Here is a 24073-nt window from a genome sequence, read left to right on the forward strand (position 1 = left end):
GTTTCCTTACCATCACAGAGCCTCAGACATCTCAATCCTTAAAATAATTTAATCATGGTGCAATAACAAAATACCAGCTCAAGCTGGTGCCTCCAAGGAGGGACCCCAAACAAAGGAAACTCTGCACTTTTACACCCTCCCAATCTAAGTGTGGAGAAGTCCAAGGTCCTTGGCTCCTGCCGTGTCTTTGAGGCCAGGCCATAGGTGCCTGTGCCCTTTGTTCTGCACTGGATGGGCACTTCATGGCCCCTTGCCTGGGGCTCCCGCCCAGACCTCGGCCTGCAGCTGCACCCCAAGCTACCTGCACTGAATGGATGCCCCAAAACTCACATTGTCACCAAAGGGGAACTGCAGAGCAGAACTGGGCAGATGCTCTTCCCTTTCTTGTGGTGATGGGCTGTTCTCTGCATTCTGACTTTGGGCACTAGGCATAGCACACTTGGAGGAAAAATGTTGTGAAATATAAGAGGGGTAAAATACACAGGTAGGAGCTGCAAGATGTAACAGTTTTAAGTCAGGGTACCATCCAGGTGTCTCCCAGAACAGAAAGGAAATTATTTTCAAGCAGCAAGACACAACCAAGTATTTGGTTGGATACTGGCAATTTTTAATCCAAATTAATATTGTGAATGGAAAATTGCAATCCTGAAGCATGATAAATAATGCCCTTTGGGCACAGGGGTATGTGCTGAAGCCACAAGCACACTTAAAATACATTCTTCTGTGTAGGAATCTTTTAAGGCAAAGTTCAAGTTATCTAATATGCTCTCAGAGTGAAACACTACACTCTTAGCCACTGCTTAGTTTTCTGACACTTTTGAGCTCTTGTCTTAACTGTCTCAAGTGAACAGGTTTCTCCAGGTTTGTTCATCATTGTTTTTTATTCCTCTGGTTTTGTAGGCACTCCTGTTCTTAATTCATTTTGAGTTAATCTGAAGATTAACTGTGGCTCCATTGTTCCATTTGGTGGAGATTTGCTTCACATGAATCATTTTCTGTCAGTGGTCAAATTATAGATAATGGAGCTGGACAGGCATTCATTCCCAGAAAGGAACATTCTCTGCTGTTCTTCTAGTCCCCTGCTTTCCTATTCTCTTCTAGGTTAGTTTAGTGTAGGTTAGAGCGTGGCTTAGTCACAGATAGTTTTTTAATGGGAATGTCTGAGAAACCCAGGAGTTTTTTTTCAACTAGATTGAAGGATCTTCTGAATTGTAGGTTTTTAGGAGACTCACTGTGCAAGTGCTTGCTGGGAAAGGCAAAGCTACATATCATCCTGCTAAACAGAGGGCTGGACTAAGACCTGCACTGGATTTTCCAGATCTCTGACTCCCTTCTTGCTCTTTAAATAATGCAGAGGTTCATTGCAGGTCAGAGAAAAATGAAGAGGATTGAAGATGGTCGCAGTAGTCTCAGAATCAGGAGACTCTCTTTATTCCTTTCCATGGATAAGCCTCCTAACAGGAAAGGATAAATAGCAGGAGGACTTTTTCTAAAGGTTACAGAGTAGTAGTTGCTGAGATGCGTTGTGTGGAAAGGAAGATGGAGATGTAAAAGCACTGCAAGTACAACGGAAGTGACAGATTTTGTTTCAGGTAGTTAGACTACTCTGTCAAGAATGCAGATTTCAAAGACAGCCCTTTTAGCTGGTGGTCAGATGCTTGTCATAGTAAAGTTGCTTTCAGGCACAGAGGAATGGATTGCAGACTGACCTGCTTTCTACACCTAAAATTCCACACATTTAGATAAGACTGTAAGTAGCACTACGTCCTTAGGGATAAGTTTTGTCCAGCACTCTTTACCTGTTTGCAGTTATTTGGGCTGAAATTCTCAAATCTTTCCTTCATTTTCCAGCAACATTTTTTTAATGTTTCTGATGGTCTTGGAGCCAGGACCAAGGTAATGAAGACTTTTCTATATGATCTTTAAACCACAAAGAGCTCTGATGACATGGATGAGATAAGCACAGGAAGGCCAAAGCAAGGAACAAAGATCCAGCTGCTGATGTCAATCAGCAGAACACAACCTCACATCGAGAAGCAATGACTCACTCTGTAGCAGAACAGACCACCAGCGTACCCCTTGTGATTATTCTTTGCTTCAAGAGAATGCAGGAAACTTGGATGTCTACAGTTCTCCCTTGGCTTTTTTCTCACTGTTTGCAGCCATACACTTCCCTTGCTGTCGGTGTCTGCAGGACGTAGTAGGGAAGCAGATCCTTGTCGAGGAACCAGAGGCTGATCTCAAGTTTAACACCAAAGGCTTTTCTTGTCCCTTTCATCTTACAAAATGAACGTTCTGCTACCACCCTGCTCAGGTGGTAATTACAGAGTACCTGATTTGTCTGAGGTTGCCTGTGAGTAAAGGTATCATTAGAAAAGTGGAGTTGCTGAATAACAAGAACAAAACAAGGACTCCTTTGATTTTCACTGCCCAGGAGGGCCCCCCTCCCTGTTTTGTCAGACAACTGCTACAACAAATAATGAGTCTTATACAGTACATCAGAGCAATTAGGGTGATAAAGTGTCTGTGGTGATCCACAGAAACTTTAGCGTGACAGAAAAATACCTCTTGAATTTGAGAAAGTTGGAGAGATTTCGGATGTTACTGATGGTCTCAGCTCATCTGGGAAGCACCACATGAACAGAGTCTGATATTCATTTCTGTGATCTTCAGGTTGTATGAGTCAGGAACCTATTGAAAACCAAGTATCAGCTTATAAATAGCACTGCTGTCTGCTGACTCTCCAATACTGGATTTACTGGCAACAAGGTGCAGGAATTGATGAGTGTGAACTTTGCAGAGACCTGGGGTACCTCATGCTGGCCATTCAACTCACCAGGGAAAAGGGGAGCCCACAGCTGTTGTTTTTCCACTTGAACTTCTTTGTGCACCAGAAGCATTTCCATGATTACAGTAAACCCCATTTACATTCCAGGGAAATTTAGACATGACACAAAATAACACGAAAATATTCTTCGTCTTTGGTTCACTTATCAGCATCCAAAAACAGCTCTAGCAATACAGCCAGTTCTGCCTGTTGTACCTTCTCTGCTCACACCCTTTCTCACTTGTTCATGAGCTTTGACTAACAGGAAATTACATTTGTAGGCAGGGATGTCTGCATGTGTCTTCTTAACGGACTTCCATAGTGTAAGGTGTTATGACTACACAGATAAATATTTCTGCATGATGACCCTGTTTTATAATGCTGATTCAGGCTTTGTGAGTGATCTCATTTATAGTATGTCTGGATATCATTTCTTTGTGGCAATTTAAATCATTTTATAAGCCATATTTCTTTACCTTAAGAGCAAGTGCATTTTTCAAAGCCGTGTGATACAGAATGTCCATACATATTCCTCTCCTGGTTCTGCCTCAGTGCATGACTATTTTTGTCAGTCATCACTGTGGGACGCAGTAGAAAATAGGAAATTTCCTTTGCATTTTAAGAATGAGTCTGTTTCTCTATATTGCTTAGACAGTGAAAAAGATAATAAATATTTTCATGCAATGGAGCTGTTGTTGTTAACTTTGGTTAGAAATGACAGAACTGTGGCTGGAAGGAGCTTTGAGATTCCTGGTGCATCTGCTGCCCTAAGGTAGAATGAGAGATCTAGATTACAGCTGATAGGTGTTTGTTGAACCTGTTTTTGAAGCTTCTAGACAAAGAGTTTCCAAACCTCTGTTCCATTTCTGTTCTTCCTTATTCCTGAAGTTTTAACTCAACTTTGTCCTAAGTTGTCCTGACTGTAAATTAAAACTGTTACATCCAGTTATCTTTAAACTTGGTATGTGCTGATGGCCAAGTTGTTCAAGTACTTATTAGTCAGTTTATCCTTTGAACAAGACGTAGCATTTGGGAGTGTATCCCTGGTCATAAAATGTAATTATTGTAGATGTACTCATAGCCAGGACATTAACACTGCGCTAATCACACTACCCAAAACCTGTGGGTATTGGTAGCTACTGAGCTACTTTAACAAATTATGGACTTGGAAACTTGAAATACCCTTCAGGGCTGCTCAGCCCTGTAGCACATTGTGTAATTTTCACCACTCTGAGGAGAAAGGTACTGCTTTTGGCCATCATTCTGGATGTTAAAAATAATTGCTCTTCCTCGTTCCTGCGACAGCCCTTGTGGTATGATTTCCATAGCTAGTCAAATTGTGCAGTGGCTCAGTAGTCCTATATGTTATTTGTATAAATGTTAGTGTGGATATTCTTGCCAGTCCTTACGGCTAGTGAAATCAGATGTATCATAGGTCCAGAAATGGAGCATAAGTATTTGCCAATATTGTGCACATATTGTTAGTGACCGAGTTTTGAAAACAAAGTGAGATTTGAAAATATCCTTCCTAAGCAGCCAAGCACTGTGAGGAACTGGCAGGTGGATAACTTGAAAACGCAGGGTCAAATTTTCAGCCAATGTAAACTGATTCAGCTCCAGATGAGGTGAGAAAAGAGAATTTGTTCCCATGGAAAAAGGTTCTTCTTCAGGCCACAGAATAATATTGGTGTGTAAATGGTATGTTTCCACATACTGCCATGGAATTTGTACAATAAATCATTTCATCATTCTGCAATTCAAATTCCTACATTCCTGGGGTAACCAAGGACTACTGAACTGTCCTGAAAATAAGTTCTCTACATCTCTTCACATTTCTGCTTTCCATCAGTTCCACTGATTTTTACCATTGATAAAGATTTTGCTCTCATATTATCCTGGATAAATTTGACAACCCTTTCTTTTCTGGCCTGGCTGTAACCCAGACACATCACCTTGTGAATCCCAGACACTTGTATCCCAGCTGGTTGTAAACCTTTGTGTATAATCTAACGGGGAACCTGCGACCAGCGTCACTTACCAACAACCTTCCTAAAACAAGATACTTTTACTATACAGAATAAGATATTAAAGAAAACTTGACTTTAACACATTCTGCTTCCAAGAACCACTATTTCATGCAGAACATGCAAAGTAGTCCCTGCTATTGTGTTCTTGAGTAATCACTGGATGCAAACAAGAATGTCTTGACAGAACATGATGTCCAATAGCTTCAGTATTTGGCCTGGGACACCCGAGTGAAATCCATACACAGAAGTGCCTCGCATTGCTCCAGACGAAGGCAGGTATCTGACTGCAACATGCTGATGAAGGGACATTTAAGGGTGTGTGTGGGAAATCATGACACAACACTTCCCTTGTAGCTCTCTGCGTGCCAGTGGAACAGAGTCCCCATGGTACAGAAGCACCCACAGTGCTGATGCAGGGGGAAAGCCCCATTTGGCCATTTTCCTAAACCTCCTTCTTGTACAAAGTAAACATTACCAGTAAGCCATGGGAGGTAAACAGGATCTGGAACACCATCAAATGCCTGTGGGTTGACTTCAAAGCACTGACCCTGCCAGCAAGCCTTCTCATTTGAGAGTGGGGAAAGTGTTCCACTACGTCTTCATTCGCAGAGCTGCAGTTTACTGTATATTTAAGATGTGGTTAATTTTTTCCTCCTGTATTTGTAAACCAGAAACAGGATGTACCCATAAATATATTCTCCCTTTGTCTGCTTTTGTGCTACACAGAGAAACAAAACTCTGTGTGTTCATTTCTAAATCGAGACTTCAAGACAGCCCTTTTTTCTTCCTGCTCAGCTGGAGAACTGGGACTGAATTCTGTTCTCAAACATGAGTGTAAATCTATCATAACTCCACCAATACCTGTTCACTGACAATTTAATAGTTTATAAACAAATGTCGTGTAATTGCAGAAAATTGTATAGGCAGAAGAGACCAGAATTAGACCATATTTGCTTTTGCAGTACAGTTCAGCAACGGCCAAAATATATCAACACTGTTTTAGCCAGAAATCCCAAAAGACCATCGTGCAAGCTGCTGTGAACACAGTCAGCTCCATCCCAGTCACACTCAGTGCACCTCAGTGCAGACACAAGACAATTGCATTAATATATTCTGAAAATAATATGGTACTTTAGAGGGATTTTCAACCATTATGGAATTCTGGATCAGGAAATACTTTCCCCTCAGTGGTCTCCCCTGTATTCTTTAGTAAAATAATTTCCCACTCATCAGGCAGAGGGTCATAGAACTGGCAGGGTGAGAAATTATAGACTTAGAACAATCTTCCTCCAAGGCCAAACACCTTGTGGTCTCCAAGGAGCATGGTTTTTCAGGCACATGTCAAACATCAGAGCACTGGAGAAGAATTTTCTTAGAAAGTTTCACAGTGATACTAAAAAACCTCTACCTTTTGCACTCATTATTATTTTCAGAATGACAGGTCAGAGAAATGAAGGCAAAAGACATTCAAGTTCCTGGTGGTGGCAAATTACACCTCGCTGTGCTTTTAGTTCACAGATGAAATACAACAGGCAAGAGACAAGACATGTGGCAGATGCTCAAAAGCATTGAGTGCCTGAGGCAACTTTCAAATCAAGGTTCAAAAAAGCCATACCAATTAAATGCTTTGAATACTTTTATTGCTGCCACACTTTACTACTTACAAAGAGAGGGCCTGGAAAGAGTACCTGAGGAGAAGAGTGTGGGACAAGCCTCTACGTATCTCCACGCCCAACATCTGTATGGAGGCTCACTCAGGACATGATCTGTGTTCATGGCAGCCAAGATCCTTCCCCCATGGTGGTGTTTAGGCACTGGAGATGGGGTTACTGGAGACATGTGGGGGGAAAGCAGTGGGGTTCAGCACTGAGCTGTCTCTGGCTTGGGACCTGGTGGCTGGGGACAGAGGTCTGCAACACCTCCTGGAGAGTGGCCCCACCCATCAGCCTTGTCATGTGGCTGAAGAGGGGAGGCATCATGCTGGACTTCTGATTTATGCAGTGCATCATCCAACTGTTTAAACAACCCCACTGCAATGGGAGTTTTCATGGCTAAGAATGAAATAAGAATGAAATAAGAATGAAATAAGCTCCATTAAGGGTGTTCACTTGTTTGAGAAGAGCTCTAAACAGGAAAGGCCCATTATAATTTTTCCAGTTGTCTTGCCAAAGCAACTTGGTGTTTTCTCTTGGGGTCAAGAATACGGATATCAGGAAATGTCCATGGCACTTGATAGCAACATGTTATTTATGCCTTACTCCTTTCTACCAGAGTATTGTGCTCTCTTTGGGCAGAAAGAAGCAGAACCTGCTCTACCCTTAGGGGAAATATTGGCCAAAGGAGAGAATGTTCTTGCTTTGATTGTGTTTGATCAACAAGAAGAACAGGTGGTCAGCTCTGAACTTGTAAGGAATGTGGAGGTAAAACACTCTTTTGGTCAACCCTGTAGCAGCAGCTGCATCAGTTCCTTCTTCATTAACTTTCACAAAGAAGATTCTTCCCCTGTCTGCTCCAGCTAGCTCCACACTCACTTTCATCTCCTCAATTTTTTTTCTAAGTGCTGTACTCTGTGTAAACACGGTCGTGTAGTCAACATCCTGGGTTTTTTGCAAGAACTGCTACATGGTTTAGAAGCACTGACCAACCTTCAGACACTGTGGTTCACTGAAGTACCTAGTACCGGAGGTGGATTTTTCCCACAACACCACAGGAAGTTAGACAGTGGTATGGGAACATAGCTGAGGTCCTCAGTGTTGGGTATTTGCTGCTGTACTCCAGCTAGGGATCTGATTTCCTATGCCTTAGGCCTAGCCCACATGTTTCAGCAGAATAGTGTGGGGAGCTTGAGGCATCAATGGTTATGGCTTGAAATGTATGTGGGGCTCCTGAGGCTTTTGTTGAGCTCCACAGTCAGTGTCTGTCTGCACCTCTGGAAGGTTTGCACAAAACAACAAGCAAATAAGGCAGCAAGGTGGAGTTGCTCCAGTCTGGGGTACAAGAGATACACCAAAGACCCCTGGGCATGTCTTCCGGGATCCTTCATATTCATCACCATTCATGAGCAATGAAATGGGCTCCATGCTGACAAAGCACTCATCCTTTGACCATGGAGGCTGCTCTGCAGCAGTCAGTTTTCTCACAGTGTTTCCTCCTGGTGTCTAGAGGGTGGCTGTGGGCTGAGCAATGCCCATATTTTTGGCCAACAGCTGCTGTGCTCAGCACTGCTCTGAGCAGAATAACACATTTCTCACAGAAGACCAGCAGCTGAACCCATCGAGCAAAATGCACCTAAGTCCCCACTAGATAACATGCAATGATTGCATGAATAATCTGAAAATCCGACTGAGGGAAATTTCCTGTCATGAAACTCTGGTTTGAGAAAGCCTTTCCCCACAGCGGTCATCCCACTACATTTTAGTAAGATGATTCCTCACTTGGCAAGCTGAGGGCTGTGGGAAAGGCAGGACTGGTCGTTGCTGGCCCATGCTTGGGACTGCTTCGTGCTGGCAGACTGCAGGGGAGAGAAGGGACAGGCAGCAGAGTGGGCTGCAGTGGGGATCTCCTGGGAAAAGAGCTGTCAGGGTGTGAGTGGAGGCAGAGCAGCAGCTGGTGCTGTGAGGTTGCAGGCTGCAACTAAGGCTGTGCCAAAAGCTACCTGGTTCATAAGGCATTGCATCAGAAAATGAGGTATCCGTCAGGATTTGTGACAGAGGTCCTTTGGGAGTGCTTTTCCAGCATGTTTAAAACTGTCAGTAAGTGTATGGAAAAGATGGAGTCTGTTTCCAAACTGTGGCACTCAAGTGAGGGAGGAATGCAAAATAATCTTGGAGATGTGTAGGTGGCAGTGCTCTTACACAAAAGCTGTGACTTGCCATCCCACAACTAAGAACATTTAATTTCATGCCCAAGGATTCAGATGAAAAAGCTGCACAGCAGCACTCTCTGAAGAGCTGAGAGGAAGCTCACAAATTACCTATTTCATTCACTATGTTCTTTTCTTGGCAGATATTAAGAAAGTGAGGGAAAAATCATGCTATCAGAAAAATGTTTTTTAAATTCTTCCACAGCATTTTTGTTAGGATAGGCACCCACATACAGATCCTTTTTTCTGTGTTACTGGACTAAAACAGGAATGGCACCAGACCCTGGAAACCAGAACTCATCTATAATGAAGTTATTGAATAGCAGAGTTATCAGTCCTGGAGTTCTCTTCTTGTGCCTTTAAGCTGCACTCCTTCATGTAAGGGCTTCAGATGGAAGGTGGGCAGTTTTGCCCTGCAGCCTATGCTAAAGCCTAGTGCCTGAGAGCACTTGGTTCATTGTCTTGAGAGCTGCAGGCTTGAATTCCAGCAAGGATATGGGATACAGGCCCTTCACCTCCTGAGCCACATGAATTTCTCCACTACCGAAGTTAAGTACTATTTTCAATTTAAAAAAAAAAAAAAGAGTCATTGTAATGGCATTTTTCAGGAGCCCTATTTGAACAGCTTTCACAAGGCCTGCTTTGAATCCATTCGCTAGATGTTCTCCAGGAATTTACACCTCATCCTACCTTGCTCTGGAATTTCAGCTGGGCAAAGCATCTGATTGCTCACATCAAGACAGTTAAGAGCAAGCAAAGGAAAATGCTAGCTGATAGAAAATTTAGACAAGAAGAAAATAAAACACCTACAAATTTTGGATGTGGGAATTTTTCTTTCAGAAAAGAAAAATTAGCTTCTGGATGTACAAGTTTAAAGCCAGCCTATGCTCTAGTTAGGAGAGACACCTCATTATTTCAGTGTGTCTTTTCCTTTCTGAAGCCATGTATAATTCTGTGCATTAAACATGTTATTCACTGATTCTCCATTATATATCTATTTTAAAAGCACATTTCAAATGTTAATGTGCTAAACCTCATCCCTCTGAGGAAGACATCATGTTAAACCAGCAAATTATCAGTAATGTCTCCCTATCAGCGAGCAAGAAGTTTTGGTTTTTTCCCACAAACATTCCCAGGTAATGTTTAACTGTGATTTCCACAAATTATTCTGCACTTTACAAAACCTTTCCTCATTTTTCAAAGCATAGAGAGAGCTCTGTCTCTCAGATTTGCGTCTCAGAACTTTCAAATTCACCACACAGCAGCATGGGAAAAGGAAAACACATTCCTTCAAAGTCCGTTGCTACAGTGTTCCACATCGGTAACTTCAGTGGGATGCTTTAGACCATTTTCTTCCTGTTCTTTGAAACCTTGAGACAAATAGTTTGATTTTTCCCCATATAAAAGGCAGCCTACTTTACTATATAAATAATTAACCATCTTTAGGAATACACGGTTCCTGCAGACACCATGAAAACAAAATTCTCTTTGGAGTTATTTGAGAACTTAGGACGGACTTAGGAGAGGTCATCCAGAGGGGTGATGGAGTCTTCATCTTTGGAATTATACAAAAGGCATCTAGACTTGTCTTGGGCAACCAGCTGTAGATGGCCCTGCTCATGCAGGGAAGGTGGACCAGCTGATCTCCAGAGGTTCCATCCCACCTCAACCCTCTTGTCAGCATCATTATTACACGGGAATGCATATGGATGCAGGAGTACAGGAGCATATGTGCACATCAAGAAAACAAAATGTTATTCATATCCAGTGAGCTTAAGGTAAAATTTACTCCTTTTCTAGATTCAGATCAATATTTACCATTCAAGGAGCCTAGGGGCAGAGCATCTGATTCATAGGTTCTAAACAAAACTGGCTGCAGTTTATTTTTAAGCACAAACTAGCTGTCAAAGGATTAAGAAAGCATTTGGGAGAAAAATACAATTTCTGCTTTTCATCCAGGTGTTCCACAGTGTTAGAAAATGGCCCTGATTTTAAGGTGAGCAGAGTTTGCCAAAGAAAACGATAGTATTGGTAGGATTGTGTCTAATAAAGAATAAGAAAGGGTGATCAGCCATAAACACCTCTGTGAGAGGCAGAGACCTGCTCACAATGGAAGCTCCCGTGCCAGCTGCCGCCACCGTGCCTTCCTCATTGACTTCCACATACGCCTTATGGACAACGTTTGACAGCACCAGAGATTTTGCAAATGTCATTGCAGAAAGGTCCACTTTTGGTTCAGTGAAGATGTCGGTCATCCCCATCTCTTGTAAAGCCTCGTTGAGGTTAAAGGTGCCTTCCAGCTTGAATCGGGGGAGGTAAACCTCCACTGTTGTCTCAAACATCTTCTCTGAAGAGGCCCACAGTATTAAATTTTCGTAGGAAATTGTGCTTTCAATCTATAAGATGGGGGGGGAAAGGAGATTAAAATAGGCGGGAAGCTTTGAAAAATTTAGATCTTTACCCAGTGTTAATTCAGACAACTGACTTCCAGGCCTCATCTGTGACATGTACTGCCTTACCTGCTCCAGTCCACTGACAGATCCATCAGCCACATCGCCTGGCAGCAGGATGATCATGCTCAGTGACTTCTGAGCATAAGGGAGTTCAAGGATCTGAGCACCCACCTCCTCAATGTAGCCCAGTTTAAATTTGCCTTTCTGATACATCATCTGCACAGGTTTCTTTCTGTTCTATTGGAAAGAAAATTACACAGTCTGTTAGGCAATACAGCTCTTACCAACACCGCTACCCAGCAGGGGAGGCAAGTTCAGTTCCCAACACACCCATTCATTACTCACAGGGCAGCTCAGCCCTGGACATTGTTAAGCTTTCTGCAATTCTCGCAGAATCTAAGGTGAATAATGTTAAGATTTACAGAACGCAGATGTACCTGATTCAGTTTAAAATCTCTCTGAACTGTTTTTCCTTCCTCAAACTTGTGTTCCCAGGATGCTTTGAAGTAGAGTACATTCACGAGCACCAGCAATGTGTGTCCATCAATCACACCAGGGGCAAAGAGTTCCTTGATTTTACCTAAAGGCAATTTTGAAGCACAGAAGTAGTTGTTAGTTGTCAATAAGACTCTGGACTGAGATTTAATTACTGGTCTGTGAACTTAGTTTTGGAAAAACTTAAAAACAGATATTTAGCTTAAAAACACAGTTCTTGGTTTATTCAAAGGACACAAACAATATAGGTAAACAAATGGCAGATTCCTCTGCCCTGTTACCAACCAGGGAGGACGGGGGAACTGGGGGTCACTGAACACCCTGGTGTTCTGAATCTGCATTTATGGCTGTTTGCAGGAGCAGTTTGTCTGGTCAAGCCTTATAGATACTACTGCAATTATCAGGCCAGGCATGATAAGGGTGAGAATACAAAAGTATTTGGCAGCAAACACATCTTTAACTCAGAAATAATTTAGCTGGTAACTTACCCTAATATTTCAAGAGAGGATGGGAAGACAAACAACCTTTAAACAGCGTAAGAGTGAACAAGTGAACACACAGAAATGTGAACAGGTCTCTGCTTTTCCTATTCTGGAATTTCATTTGTTGAACCCATGTTGGAAGGCAGTGATAGAATGGCTATGGTTTTGCTTTGTTTTACCTTGTGTCTCACTTTCAACCCAAGCATTCATTTTCCTTCTGGCAGCTTCAACAGCACCATGGAAGTCCACTGTTTGCAGCACTGCTCCATACAGTTCCTTGGTACACGTTAGAAATTGCTGTAAAGCAAAATAAAGATTATGAATTAGTCAAATCTATTAAGCATTTATTGCCTTTTGAGGGAAATCAATAGTTCAGTAGTATTTTAGAAATAGGGAGGGACCTGTTGAATCCATAAGGCAAAATTTCATTTTGGAACTGTCAAGTGTCTGAATTCAGAGGTTCTTTGAAGAAGAGATAATTATTCTATTGCATAGGTAAAAAAAGTAAATAAGTAAAAAGAAAACCAGAAGAAAGTGCCTTCTCATGGAGAACTGCATAACTGAGGTCCAGATAAAAAATTAAAGAAACAGAAAAAGATGCAAGATGAGTTGTTTGATGCTTAAGTATCCAAATAATTGACAGAAATAATTGACAGAAAAGCAAAGACGTGACTAGCAAGTTAGCCATACCAAGTAGTCTCAAGACCACTTAGTCATTCAGTAGGAAAGGAGAGAGAAGTTCGGAACAGCAGCCCTGTGCATGAACCTGTACAACACCCCAGGAGATAACCCCTCTCCAAGCTTACTGCTGCCCCAGCTGTCCTACTTGCAAGGCCTGAAGTAGGCAGTTTTTAGACAGCTTGAAGAGGCCATTTTTGGCTGTAGGTTCTCCTCTGGCTGAGTGTACGCACATGCCAAAAGTGAACAGATCCCTGTCTTATTTTTGCTCTACAGCCATTGATAAACATAGGGTGGCTTGTTGGGTTTTTTTAAATAAAATAACTGGAAGTTGACAATTTTGTCTCTTTCCCACCAGCCCAAGAGCTACAGATCCAAGAAGTACACCGGGTGCTCCAAAATACACACAAGGGGGCAACAGTGAGGCTCACAGTTATGGGGAAGCTTGAGGTCATGGCCACAGCAGTGACTTACCTGCTGGAGTTCAAATCCTTGTTGTATAAAGAGATTGTTGGCCAAGGTTAAAACGTATTTTTCACCAAGGTTTCGTAGTTGTAAAAGCAGCACCTGGAACGCTTTATGGTTAAGGTCTCCCTCCTTGTTACACTGGGAGTAGCACAAGAACAACAATTAAAATGATTCCTCTGTATAGCTTTGGTTGCTAATTTGCATCTTAATTAGATAACACTATAAGGCTAACTCCTGCTGTACTGATTTTTAAATCCAACTAGTCCAAGATTGTCTAGCCTGATCCTCCTTCAGATGAGATCACTGAAGGCTTTGATACAGACTTACTGGCCCTTAAGAAAATAACACCTTGTATACGGCATTTCCTAGAAGATTAGGCGGACTCCGAGCATGTGATCCTGACTCCCTCCAGTGGCAAACCCTAGTGCTTCACCTGCACTAACCCACCACGCAGTGAAGGCAGGGCTCCCCACGCAAGAACACACCTCTGAGAAGGAAGGCTGATCCTCCAGGCTTCCTTCTGGCTCCGTTTCTGGGGCTGCACTCTCGTGATCATACCCAAGGCTCATTCTTCCTGCAGCTTTCCTGACATGGAGCACCTGCAGTTGAAGATATCGTTTTACAGCAATTGTAACTGGGATAAAACCGTATTCCTTGTTTAAAAGCTTTGCTGCGCTGTATTGGATACGTGTGTAGATTCACAAAAGACATTTTCTCAGTTGCACTCATCAGCTGAAATGACAGACTTGAACTTGCTCATACATTCATGTTCAGACTCACATTTCTATATTAACAAACCAAGAAGAACTTGCACTTAATCCCTCAAAATGTTACCCTTCACTACCTCAAAATATTTGATATTTTATATTTGATTTGTCTTTTCATTGCTACAGTTACCTTAAATTTCAAAACAAAAAGTTTCCCCAAGCAAAGAGATAAAAATAAATTTTCTTTGAAAACATCAAAACTGGCTTCTTGCAACCATTCTTAACATTTGTATCAACTTAGGAAACAGATCAAAACCACAGTGCTCTTAATGGAAGCCAGTCCTTGTTTCTAATGCACAAATAGCTCAATGAAAAATTTTCAGCAGCGTCTCCATTATAATAATGTTGCATCATATATGGATTTACTCTCTTTTTATAGAGGATACTGATATTGGGCAATTCCCATTACTTTCCTAAAATAAGCAGGAGTCCCTGTCTAAAGGATTGATGTGGCATAGTTATGGTAGCCAGGGGGCTGCAGGGATATTTTCTGTGCAAAGAGAACAGACTCTGAGAGAGTGTCTGGGTGGGCACAACAAAGGTCAACCCACCACACCCTGGCGAGAACCTCTCCCTTAGGATTGCTGGCTGGTCTTTTACCATTCATGGGCTCATGTAAGGAAGGAGAAGAAAGGTTGTAGAAAGCAGAACTTGCACTGCAGGGAATAAAGACACAGTGTCTGGTCTTCTTCACCTCCTCCTTGCCCACCTGGGTCTCTGTGGGGTGAGACATTTTGACTCTTGAATGTCATAAGGGACAAGTGAGCTAATGCTTCCAGCCCCCCAGGTGCAACCTCTTCAGGTGTCTGCAGCTCTCCCCACTGCCCACCCAGACTCCCACTTTCGGGATTCTTATAGCAACCACAAAAGGAAACGCCTGCCCATAATTCTGAAACAAAGCCTGATATTCTGCCAGCAGGCTGGGGGAAAGCCAGAGTGCCCCACTGTGCTGTATGACCTCCCCTCAGTCGGCCCTTGCTCCATGCTCTTGCAGGGGGGCACGATGAGACTCACACCAGCAGATGGCAGGGATCATAGTGCTCCAAGCACGACTTTGGCAGCGTCTGTGCCTGCCCTTGTGCAGGCTTCCTGTGAGACACTCACACATGTGTTGTGCTGGGATGGCCAACATTTCTATTAAAGGAACAGCAAGCAGTGTGGAAGCACCTCACCATGGTTCATTCATACTCACTTTTTCTATCTGAGCAGCAGTGTTGTTTTTTGCACCAAGATGGATCAGGGCCAGGGCAACAGAGATGCTCATTGGAGAGAAGACAATATTTGTGTCCTCTGCACTTCTGTTGAGCTTTTTGTAGAGATCAAGGCAAAATTCAGTAACTGGTCTAGATACAGAGTCCATCATGAAGTGGCTGCTGAGTGGGAGCACAAAAGAATGAAGAAATTTAATGTATCTGGCTTAGCTAGACCACACTGTGAAGCATCTGTCTGCCCTGAAATTGTCCCATAGCTGGTTGCTGACCATAATAAACACTTTCAAAATCCTGAGAGTTTTAATCAGCCTTGCACAGATAGATCAGTCTATGAGGCACAGCAGGAGCAAAGACACAGAGGGTCTGCAAAAGGGACCCATGCTCAGAACATACGTAAATTCCTCAGAAAGGACCCTTTTTCTGCCTTATCCCATGCTGTGTCTTATTTCAACTCATGGTATTGAAATTAGACAGGTATGGATTAACACTTTCCTTCTCCAAAATGGTTTGATGCATAGAGGTGCATCAACTCTTTCCTCTTTTAACAACATACATTAGTGACAAACCTGGTGACAGAAACTATGCCTGCATATAACCATGTGTGGTAACCAGAGCTGTGGTGAGGGGGTTTCAAACAGCAGGTTTCTAAAAATAAAATCACTGTCCATTAAATGTCTTCATACATGAAAAGAGGTCATTAACAGCTATGGAGACTGAACTACATATGGAAACACTAACAGTTTGAAATACACTTTTAGCTTCTTAAGAGTTTTCCAGAAGCCACAGCCTGAGGAAGGATGCACAATTAAAAATTCTGAACAAAGTAATAGCTCAAGAGGCCTGAAAAGAAGCCTGTAAGTTCCTGCTCAGTGATATGATATCTGTCACTCTGTACCTTTGTACTAGAAACATTACAGTCTGATACCTCTCCCATGGGTCATTTATGTTCAACCCACTCCACTAAGGACAAGTTAGAACCAAGTTCAGCTTGGTCCTTGCAAGGAGGAGGCCATTTGAAAAAAGGGGGATAGAATCTCCTTTCCCAAATCTTAGGAGAATTGTAAAGGTGTTGTGTAGATACCAGTGGGATCACACAAAATTTTCTGGAATTATTATACCAGAAAAAAAAAAAAAAAAAACCAAACCCACATCACTTTCAGTATCAAACAAATATTTTGAACAAATAGCACTGGTCTGTGTTCCAGAAAGATTATTTACTTAGGGGAAAATACACAGCCACAGTATGGAGACAAGTCCTTCATGTGTCCCGTGGCACAGATCTGGCTGTCTCTACCTTTCAGCCCACACTGGGGCCTGCATGGGTCAGGTCCAGAGAAAGCTGCCAGCGCTCCTCTGTTGAAAAAAAGGAGTGCACAGCCAAGTGGTTCTCCCCAGTGCCCACAGATGGCCACAGCACAGCAGGCACTACTCTTCCTCAGCCCTGTCTGCTCTGAAGCTGCAGCCTGCAAGCTGAAGTTACACGAGGAGCTCCAGTCTGTGTCACCAGAGGTTAAAGGTGGAAAGAGGCTGGTGCAAAGCTGAACTTCAGGACCTTTTATCAGCAGGGCAGTTGTGCAGCCTGTCCTGGGCTGTTGGTGCCCCTTTTAGAGTTGTTTTGAGCCCTCTGGGGAAGGGGTTTCCTGGTGCTGGGGACCTGCAACCTATTCCAGCCAAAACTCTCCTGTCACCCTGCTCTCCCACTGTGGCCCCAGTTCTTCTACCACAGCCATCGCTCCCTCCCTTCACAGAGAGCCTGACCTTCACAGAGTTTTCTTTATTCAAAGAGCTATTCAAAATGCCTTGCACTGTTCTCAAGATGCAGCATGCATGCTATCTCCAGCTCAGCCATGAGCCAGGCATGACTTTGCGTGGAAAGCTGGGACTCGGGTGCCAGAAGTTACCAGGGCATTCAGAGTTGATATGGCTGAGCCAAGATGCAGCATTTGTCTGTGAAACCATCTTAGCCTGCAGCAAGTGCCAGACAACAGGAATGAACTCAGACCACAGGAAAACAGAGTGAGCCTAAAACAGATTGCTGCAGAGTCTTGGAAGAGGTGGAAAAGTAAAGTTTCTGAATATATGAAGGTACAACATGTGGCAAATGCAGACATTCTTGCCATTTGACTAACTCAAAAAGTACAGCAACAATCAATGCTTCATCCTGTTTCTGAGTGATGCTCTGTGGAAAGAACCTGTGACACTGAAAGAAAAGTTCATAGATGTTTCATACTGAGACTTCTGTTTTACCCTGGAGTCCAGACGTACTTCACATAAGGACCTAATACAAATGGACAAAACAGATGAGAAATATCCAAAAGGTTCTCTGCACAGACAAATTAAAGATGAGTTTTATCTCATTAATTCTGAACACAGCTGTTTCAGCTCTGGTGCTAGTAATACGTAATGTAATATGTTAGTTTTATGTAACATGGTTTTCATTTTCCTTTTAGTAATGCAGTCATCTGAGCACAAGACATTGCACTAAATAATTTCTCTTTTCTTCCACCTTCGTATCCTACTATCCACAACCTTCTGAAAACAAAACTCCGTGCATCTTCAGTGCTGAAGTTTGTAGTGCTATACTCCCACATGTCTTGAAAGATCTGAAATGGAGCTGTGAATTCAGTCACGGCAAATGTAGGGCATGAGGCATTTTGTAGGTGTGTCCCAACTTCGAAACGAGTCAAGGAGGAAAAAAAGAGTTAATGAACTTACTCAGTGGGAAGAAGGCACCTCCACCCCGCCCTTCAGGGAAAGGGCTGAGTGCCAAGAAAGGAGGGAGAGCCCAGGATCTGTGAACAGGTTTTAAAGTGAGTGTCTGGCACACTGATGTGGCCACTCCTTTTAGCAAAACCAGCAGGCTGTCACCAGAGAGACATCCAGGTGCAAACACTGCAGCCAACTCCATAGCTTTGTGAGCGGGAACTACTTAGAGAGCTGCCCTAGAAATCCAGAGGAAGGGAGGGCAGGTATGGGCTTGTGGAGAAACTTTCTTACTGTACAGTGAAAGGATTTAGTGAACTTTCCTAATCTAGAATGGAGGGGGGGGGGGGCGGGGGGGAAACGGGGTAGGGAGAAGCATATTAATGATTCCACACCACAAAGACTTCTGTGTAATCTGTGTAATAACTCAATCAGACTCCTGGAGCTACTGCAAGGACCACAGCGTTTGTAGAACATCCACAGGGTGGACAGCAAATGGTAATGTCACTTTCAAATAATCTTGGAGTGGTAAGGAGGGATGATCCAGGATCAAAAGAAGTGTTCCAGGAAGTTCCTAGCAACTGTTCCGCACTAGCCACAGCAATTGCACTGAGTATTATTAATAGTGCAGAGCCCCTGATGACAGGAGATCCTTTTCATGATGGTTCAGCAGCTTGTAACATAGTCTGGCAAATGAAATTACTGGCCCTGCAGTATGTGAGCAAGAAGCTACCCAGGAAAATAGCTTCCTTCAGAAGAAACCACTGCATACCACAGACCTCGTAAAAATTACAAACTTCCTCCACGGCTATGTGAAATAATGAACACTCCTTTTCTGTAACTATTCATGATCTGTTCGCTCTTTATAGTTTGTTTTTGGCTAAGGGTAGATGAAATCAAAATAAAAACTATCAAGGGATAAAAAAATCTGTGCTGAAAACTGTCATAATTAATGGTTGTATTAGACTGTATTATTCAGTCAATAGGAGAAGGCAGTAAATAGGGTGGAGAAGGTAAGGAAGCTGTAGCCTTGCTGTTAAGGTAATTCTGTATTTCATACAAGTTAAGTAAGAAGGAACCTGTTTTGCCTGATGCCACATGATAATTCCCATTGCATGTTTTACTTATTCAATCTGTGTCCCATTAAGGTGCTTTAATATACATTCATTTCTCATACACAGAGGAAAATAGAATTGGCAGAAATTACATGGTCTATCCTAGAAAAAGACAACATGACAGACAGTGCTGTCTCCTCACATGAAAATTGGTAGAAGTGACTTTCTTATTTTTCATGACCATTCATACAAAAATGTGATTCCAAGTGTTTCTGTGCTGATTTGGAGTGAAAGGGACAAACATCACATAAGAAAAATTAAATTTCCTACAACACAGCAATTCTGATCATCCCTAAGTGGCACAACACATGCTTTAAATTAAGAACCAATACACTTCAGTACAAAGCAGCTTTTCAAGTGAAATGGTGCCAAGTTCATTTTCCAAACAACCTGGCCTCTCAGGATGCTACTTTTATGCCAGAAAGCTTTTGTTAGTTTGCATCAGTCCCTCTGGTATCTTACATACCTCTTTCTCGGCCAGTTATTTCTGCATAAACAGGCATGGAGGTGCATTGGCCTCTTACAGGCTGTACAGTGGCAAGTTATTTGCTGTGCCTGTGTGCAGCTGCACAGGCATCTCTGCAAGCCTCTAAACATCATTGCCAAACCCAGGAGCTCTTATTTTAATAGCAAAGACTGGCACCCCCACTAGCAAAACAAAATCTGAATACCACTCCACCCTTTCTCTTTTACAGCGTCATTGTTTAAGAACATAAACAACTTCCCTGGCAGTGAGAACCAGTGTAAAGGGGAAATGCCTAAGAACCCAGTCAAAGAATTGCATGCCCTCTCTCTTGTCTAGTGAACATTTCAAGGCTTTTTCTTGTGCCATGCAAACATGAGTAAAGAAGGAAAATTAACCTGTATCTCTCATCCTGTGGGTCAGGTTGTCCAGGTCACCAGCACCATCACTTTATAGGAAGCCCATTTCTACCAGAGTGAGTAGAGGTGCTCTGAAAGAGCCTCTCCTTCAGCCCTTCTGGAGACATAGGCAGAAAAGCATCTACTTTCTCATACCAGCCACTGAGCTCATCAGTCGTGTGGCAGAGAGGTTCTGGGGAAACATCACATTCAACAGCCTGTGAAATTTAGGCAAGAATCTTTAAATGTGTCCCTAAAATACTCATTCATGTCCCACTGAAGACCAGCTCCCTTTGTGTGAGCTCTTGAGCCACCCAAATTTTAGCAGTGTGTTTTGCTGCTTGCAGCCTGTAAAGGTATCTCTCTCTCTGCCCAATATATAAAAGGGATGTTTACTTCACCAGCCTGTAGAGTACTTTGGATCAGGAAAAAAAAAAAAAAAAAAGCACAGTTATTTTTGGAAAAAAAAAAAGAAAACAACATCATAGAATCTTTACCTTCTTGCCCGAAGAGGTTAAATGAAGACGACAGCTGAGTTCTGGAGCACGTTCCTGTCAATACTGTATTAAAAATAATAATCTCCCCCTCTCTTGTGGGAAAGTTCAGCCTCTAACCAATGATTGCTGATAGCAGCATCTTGCTGTTTCAACATGAAGTTTCCCCGCAGAAGACTGGGAAACCTGTATCTAGCAATATGCTATTAGCATTTCTCTCAAGCTGCCCAACGAGTCTGGCAGGCAATATCTGCTGGCAACATCTCCTGATTGCAATGCCAAGTCGCTCTCAGCTGGAAAACTGGTCATTAACCCTGGAGACCATGGCTACACTGCTGTGCTTAGTCCCTTTCAGATTTTGATGGGGTCTGGCCTGGACACAGGTGTGTGCAGGGTTCATGCCAAGATTGTTTGGAGCTGAGCTTGCTTGCAGAGATAGAGCAAATGAATGGGAAATGCATGAGCTTTATGTTGCCTACAGCCATCTCTCCCTCTCAGATAAGGAGTTGGCTTTATGTGCATGGAAGGAGCTTAATTAGAGAAGGGAAGAAGTATTTCCTTGAACTGTAAGAGGAATCCCCAGACAGGGGGTATTCTTTTAAATCGCTGGAGTTAAGAATAAAAGAAGGCCAGGAGTGGTTGATTACAGAGGATAAGTCTCCAGCATAAAGTGAGAAGGAAGTAAAGAGATGGGAAGCACAGAGCTGTGCTAGCACAGTGCTTGATCTCTCCTAATCAGTACCACTGAGCTCAGGTGCAACACTGGGTTATGGCAGCTGAACTCAGAGATCAAAGCTAAACAAGGGCTCTATGTGGCTTTGTAACACTGAAAATTTTATGTCTTTCCTTTCTCACCTCTTGTTTCTTCCTACAAAGCGTAAAACTGGCTTTGGATTCATAGGATACTTATGGGATCAAACGTGGTAAGCAGGGAAGAGAAAGAAGGCCCCCCAGCACCATCCTTCCCTTCCCACTCTTTCCTTCTAGTGCGGAAGCTGGATCACCCTCTTCTTCAGGCACAGCACTGTCCAGCTTTGCTGTTCCCTGCTCCTCTGCCAAGGTCTCAGCCTAGCTGGCCAAGCACCAGTGCTCCAGTACCCATCTGCAAAAGGGAATTCATAAGCAATGCAAGATAAAAGGATAAAATGACCATTCTCATTACCTCTGTTCTTTTCCTTGCTTTTTTGCTTCCATTTTCCATTCACTTTCTTGTTTCTGTTTTTTCTTCCTGCATGTTCCTGTAGTGTTCCTTAGTCTTCCTCCTCAATTATTTCTTCCTCTATTTTTAAAATTTATTTATTTATGAACATTGCCTTACCATGTATCTTCTGATGCTTTTCTAGTCCAAGCTTCTTTTCAGTGACAGCCTAAGTATTTTTGAGTATCTAGCAAGACTTTCCTTCTTCCAGTTTCCGTGCTTTCTCCCTCCCTCCTATATTGACATCATTCCTCCACCGATTTATTTTGCTTGCTCTGGCATATATTCCCTCAGAACTTCCCTGACATCAACTTAACTGCTTTGCCTCAGGAAATTTCAGTGTAGGTGCAAATTCTGTCTTTTCTAGGCCCTTAGGACAGTATAGTCACAGAAATGTACTGCTTTTCCAGTGGGGCCAATTTGCCCTGAGGTGCATTTTTCAACTTTCAGAACTTCGCCACAAACAACTTTTGCTGCCACAAGACATTGGGATGTGTCCCTTCTCCTCAACCAAATGCTGGGAGCAAGGAGCAGGCAGTGACTGTGCAGATGAGCAAGTGACGAGGTGAGCAGGCACACAGCCCTGCAGTTTGCAGCTGCCTGCCAAAGCCAGCCACAGCTTGCTGTTTTCCATCACTGGATAGTAATGCCCTGTTGAAAGGTGAGGTGGAGCACCCTGTCAATCTGAGCAAGTCCTCAGCTATGCTCCCTCTCTCCACTGCAACCAACACCTTCTAGCATGTAAGAGTTCCTACACGTGAACTCCCACACAAGTTTTCCCATGTCCTCCCATGCAATTTCTTGCCCAAGGCCCAGAAGCCACCAATGGGTAGAACAAAACCAGTAGACTGTAACATGGTTTCTCACACCAGCAAGAGCCCCGTGGATCCTTCTCCCTCACATGCTGCAAGGTGGAAAGGCTACACACTGGGACTGGCAGAGAAAAGGGGCAGAAGTGAAAAATGAACCTGAGATTTTCATGGGCAAGCCACCCCGTTCATAAATGACCAGTAAGTGGGTTTGCCATATGTGGGCCAAGACAGCTTTCTATCTCTAACATCTGCTTGCCTTGCACAGGCTGGGATATCTTGGAATTAGTCAGGAGGTAGAGAAAGATGGGCCCCACCCTGAAGCAGTGTTTCTCTCTTCTTTCATGGGATAACCCTTCCTGGCCAAGCTATCACAAGGAGAATGCTTCCATAAATTTGTGGGGATATGCCAGATGCTCTGATCGACATTTAAACAGACTACAGCCTCCATTAAATGAAGACTGGCTCCTGAGCTGGAATGTTTTCAGAACCTGAAAAAGTTGAGAAAGCAATGTCTGAGCTTTTCTCCTTTAGGAAATCTCATCCAGGAAGGAAAAAAGGGATGGGATAATCTGCCAGAGGTTTTCATCAGCCTAGCAGACCAGCAGAGATGTAGCAGTAAGCATGAAATGGCCCGATGGACAACTGGAACTACCTGACAAAGAGTCAGTGTCCAAACACAAACTGTACAGAGCAGAGGCAGCAAGTCCGCCTTCTCTATGCATGGACTGCCTGTGCAGCTGCTTAGTCACCAACTCCAAGCACGATGTCCTGACCCACAGTTCAGTCCTGAAGGAGAGCCAGTAGAAGCCACAGTGATAACAGCCCTAGATACATCTGACCCCAGCCTTCAGAGCAGATCAGACAATGATGGGGTGCATCAATCATTTCCAGGCATTCAGGTATCACTGAATTTGAGCCAGTAAAGATCTTTGCAGCTAAGCCCTTCTCAGACAGGATGGGCTCACAGTAATTGTTGTATTTTTCATTCTTCTGACCACTACCCCTGTACAGAACATCTGATGCATATCAGCAAAGACCCCCAGAGGTCTGCAGGGTCTCACCTCCCATTGCTTTTGGTGCAAGTTATTCTCCTCAGTACCCTCAAAGATATGGGCCAAAGACCCCAGTTAACCCTCTGGCATTAAAAGGCATTAGACTATTAAAGTAGTTCCACCGAGGGAGCTACTGAATCATTGTGACTAAAGGCTTCTCAGGGGTTGTTAAGTTCAAGAATCAAAACAGAACTCCTCACAATAACCAGTGCTGTGAGGTTGAAATGATGCATATTAGGGGTTGTTGCATGTTCTCATTTAGAGATCTCTTTCCAGTTTCTTTCAGACCTGAGGTACCAAGAGGATTTCCCAAGTAAAATGCTCCTCTTTTGAGGATACGTAACTGAATTCTGCATGTACCCCGACCACCTAGTAACACAGTCCTTACTGGGAACTATCATCATGTGGCTCAGAAGGGCAACCCAGACATTCACTTAGTTGGGGTTTTATTTTAATTTGACTTTGTGGCCTAAGTGAATCTTTTTATTTCTATTCCTGTAATTTATTGGAAGTCAGGTGTGAACACTGACACTGTCAGTGAACACACAGACTCAGACTAGAGGTATTG

At 43.1% G+C, this 24073-nt stretch overlaps 1 protein-coding gene across 3 annotated transcripts; it reads right to left on the bottom strand.

The window, feature by feature from the left end:
* Positions 1–10117: 10117 nt before the first annotated feature.
* On the bottom strand, positions 10118–20600 carry LOC104698170 (serpin B11). 3 transcript variants are annotated; one of them, XM_019279674.3, is made up of 8 exons: positions 20447–20600; positions 15252–15429; positions 13778–13891; positions 13299–13430; positions 12326–12443; positions 11607–11749; positions 11236–11406; positions 10118–11112 (listed from the first exon to the last, which is right to left on the bottom strand). In XM_019279674.3, exons 2-8 carry the CDS (start codon positions 15420–15422, stop codon positions 10708–10710), a joined length of 1254 nt encoding a protein of 417 aa, XP_019135219.1. In that variant the 5' UTR covers positions 15423–15429; positions 20447–20600; the 3' UTR covers positions 10118–10707. The 3 variants fall into 3 exon arrangements, with proteins under 3 accessions (XP_019135219.1, XP_019135218.1, XP_019135217.1); XM_019279673.3 differs by having other exon boundaries at positions 15252–15432; positions 20447–20599; XM_019279672.3 differs by lacking the exon at positions 20447–20600 and adding an exon at positions 19555–19640 and having other exon boundaries at positions 15252–15432.
* Positions 20601–24073: the final 3473 nt, after the last annotated feature.

Source organism: Corvus cornix, chromosome 2 (genome assembly GCF_000738735.6).
Source record: "Corvus cornix cornix isolate S_Up_H32 chromosome 2, ASM73873v5, whole genome shotgun sequence".
Classification (NCBI taxonomy): Eukaryota; Metazoa; Chordata; class Aves; order Passeriformes; family Corvidae; genus Corvus; species Corvus cornix.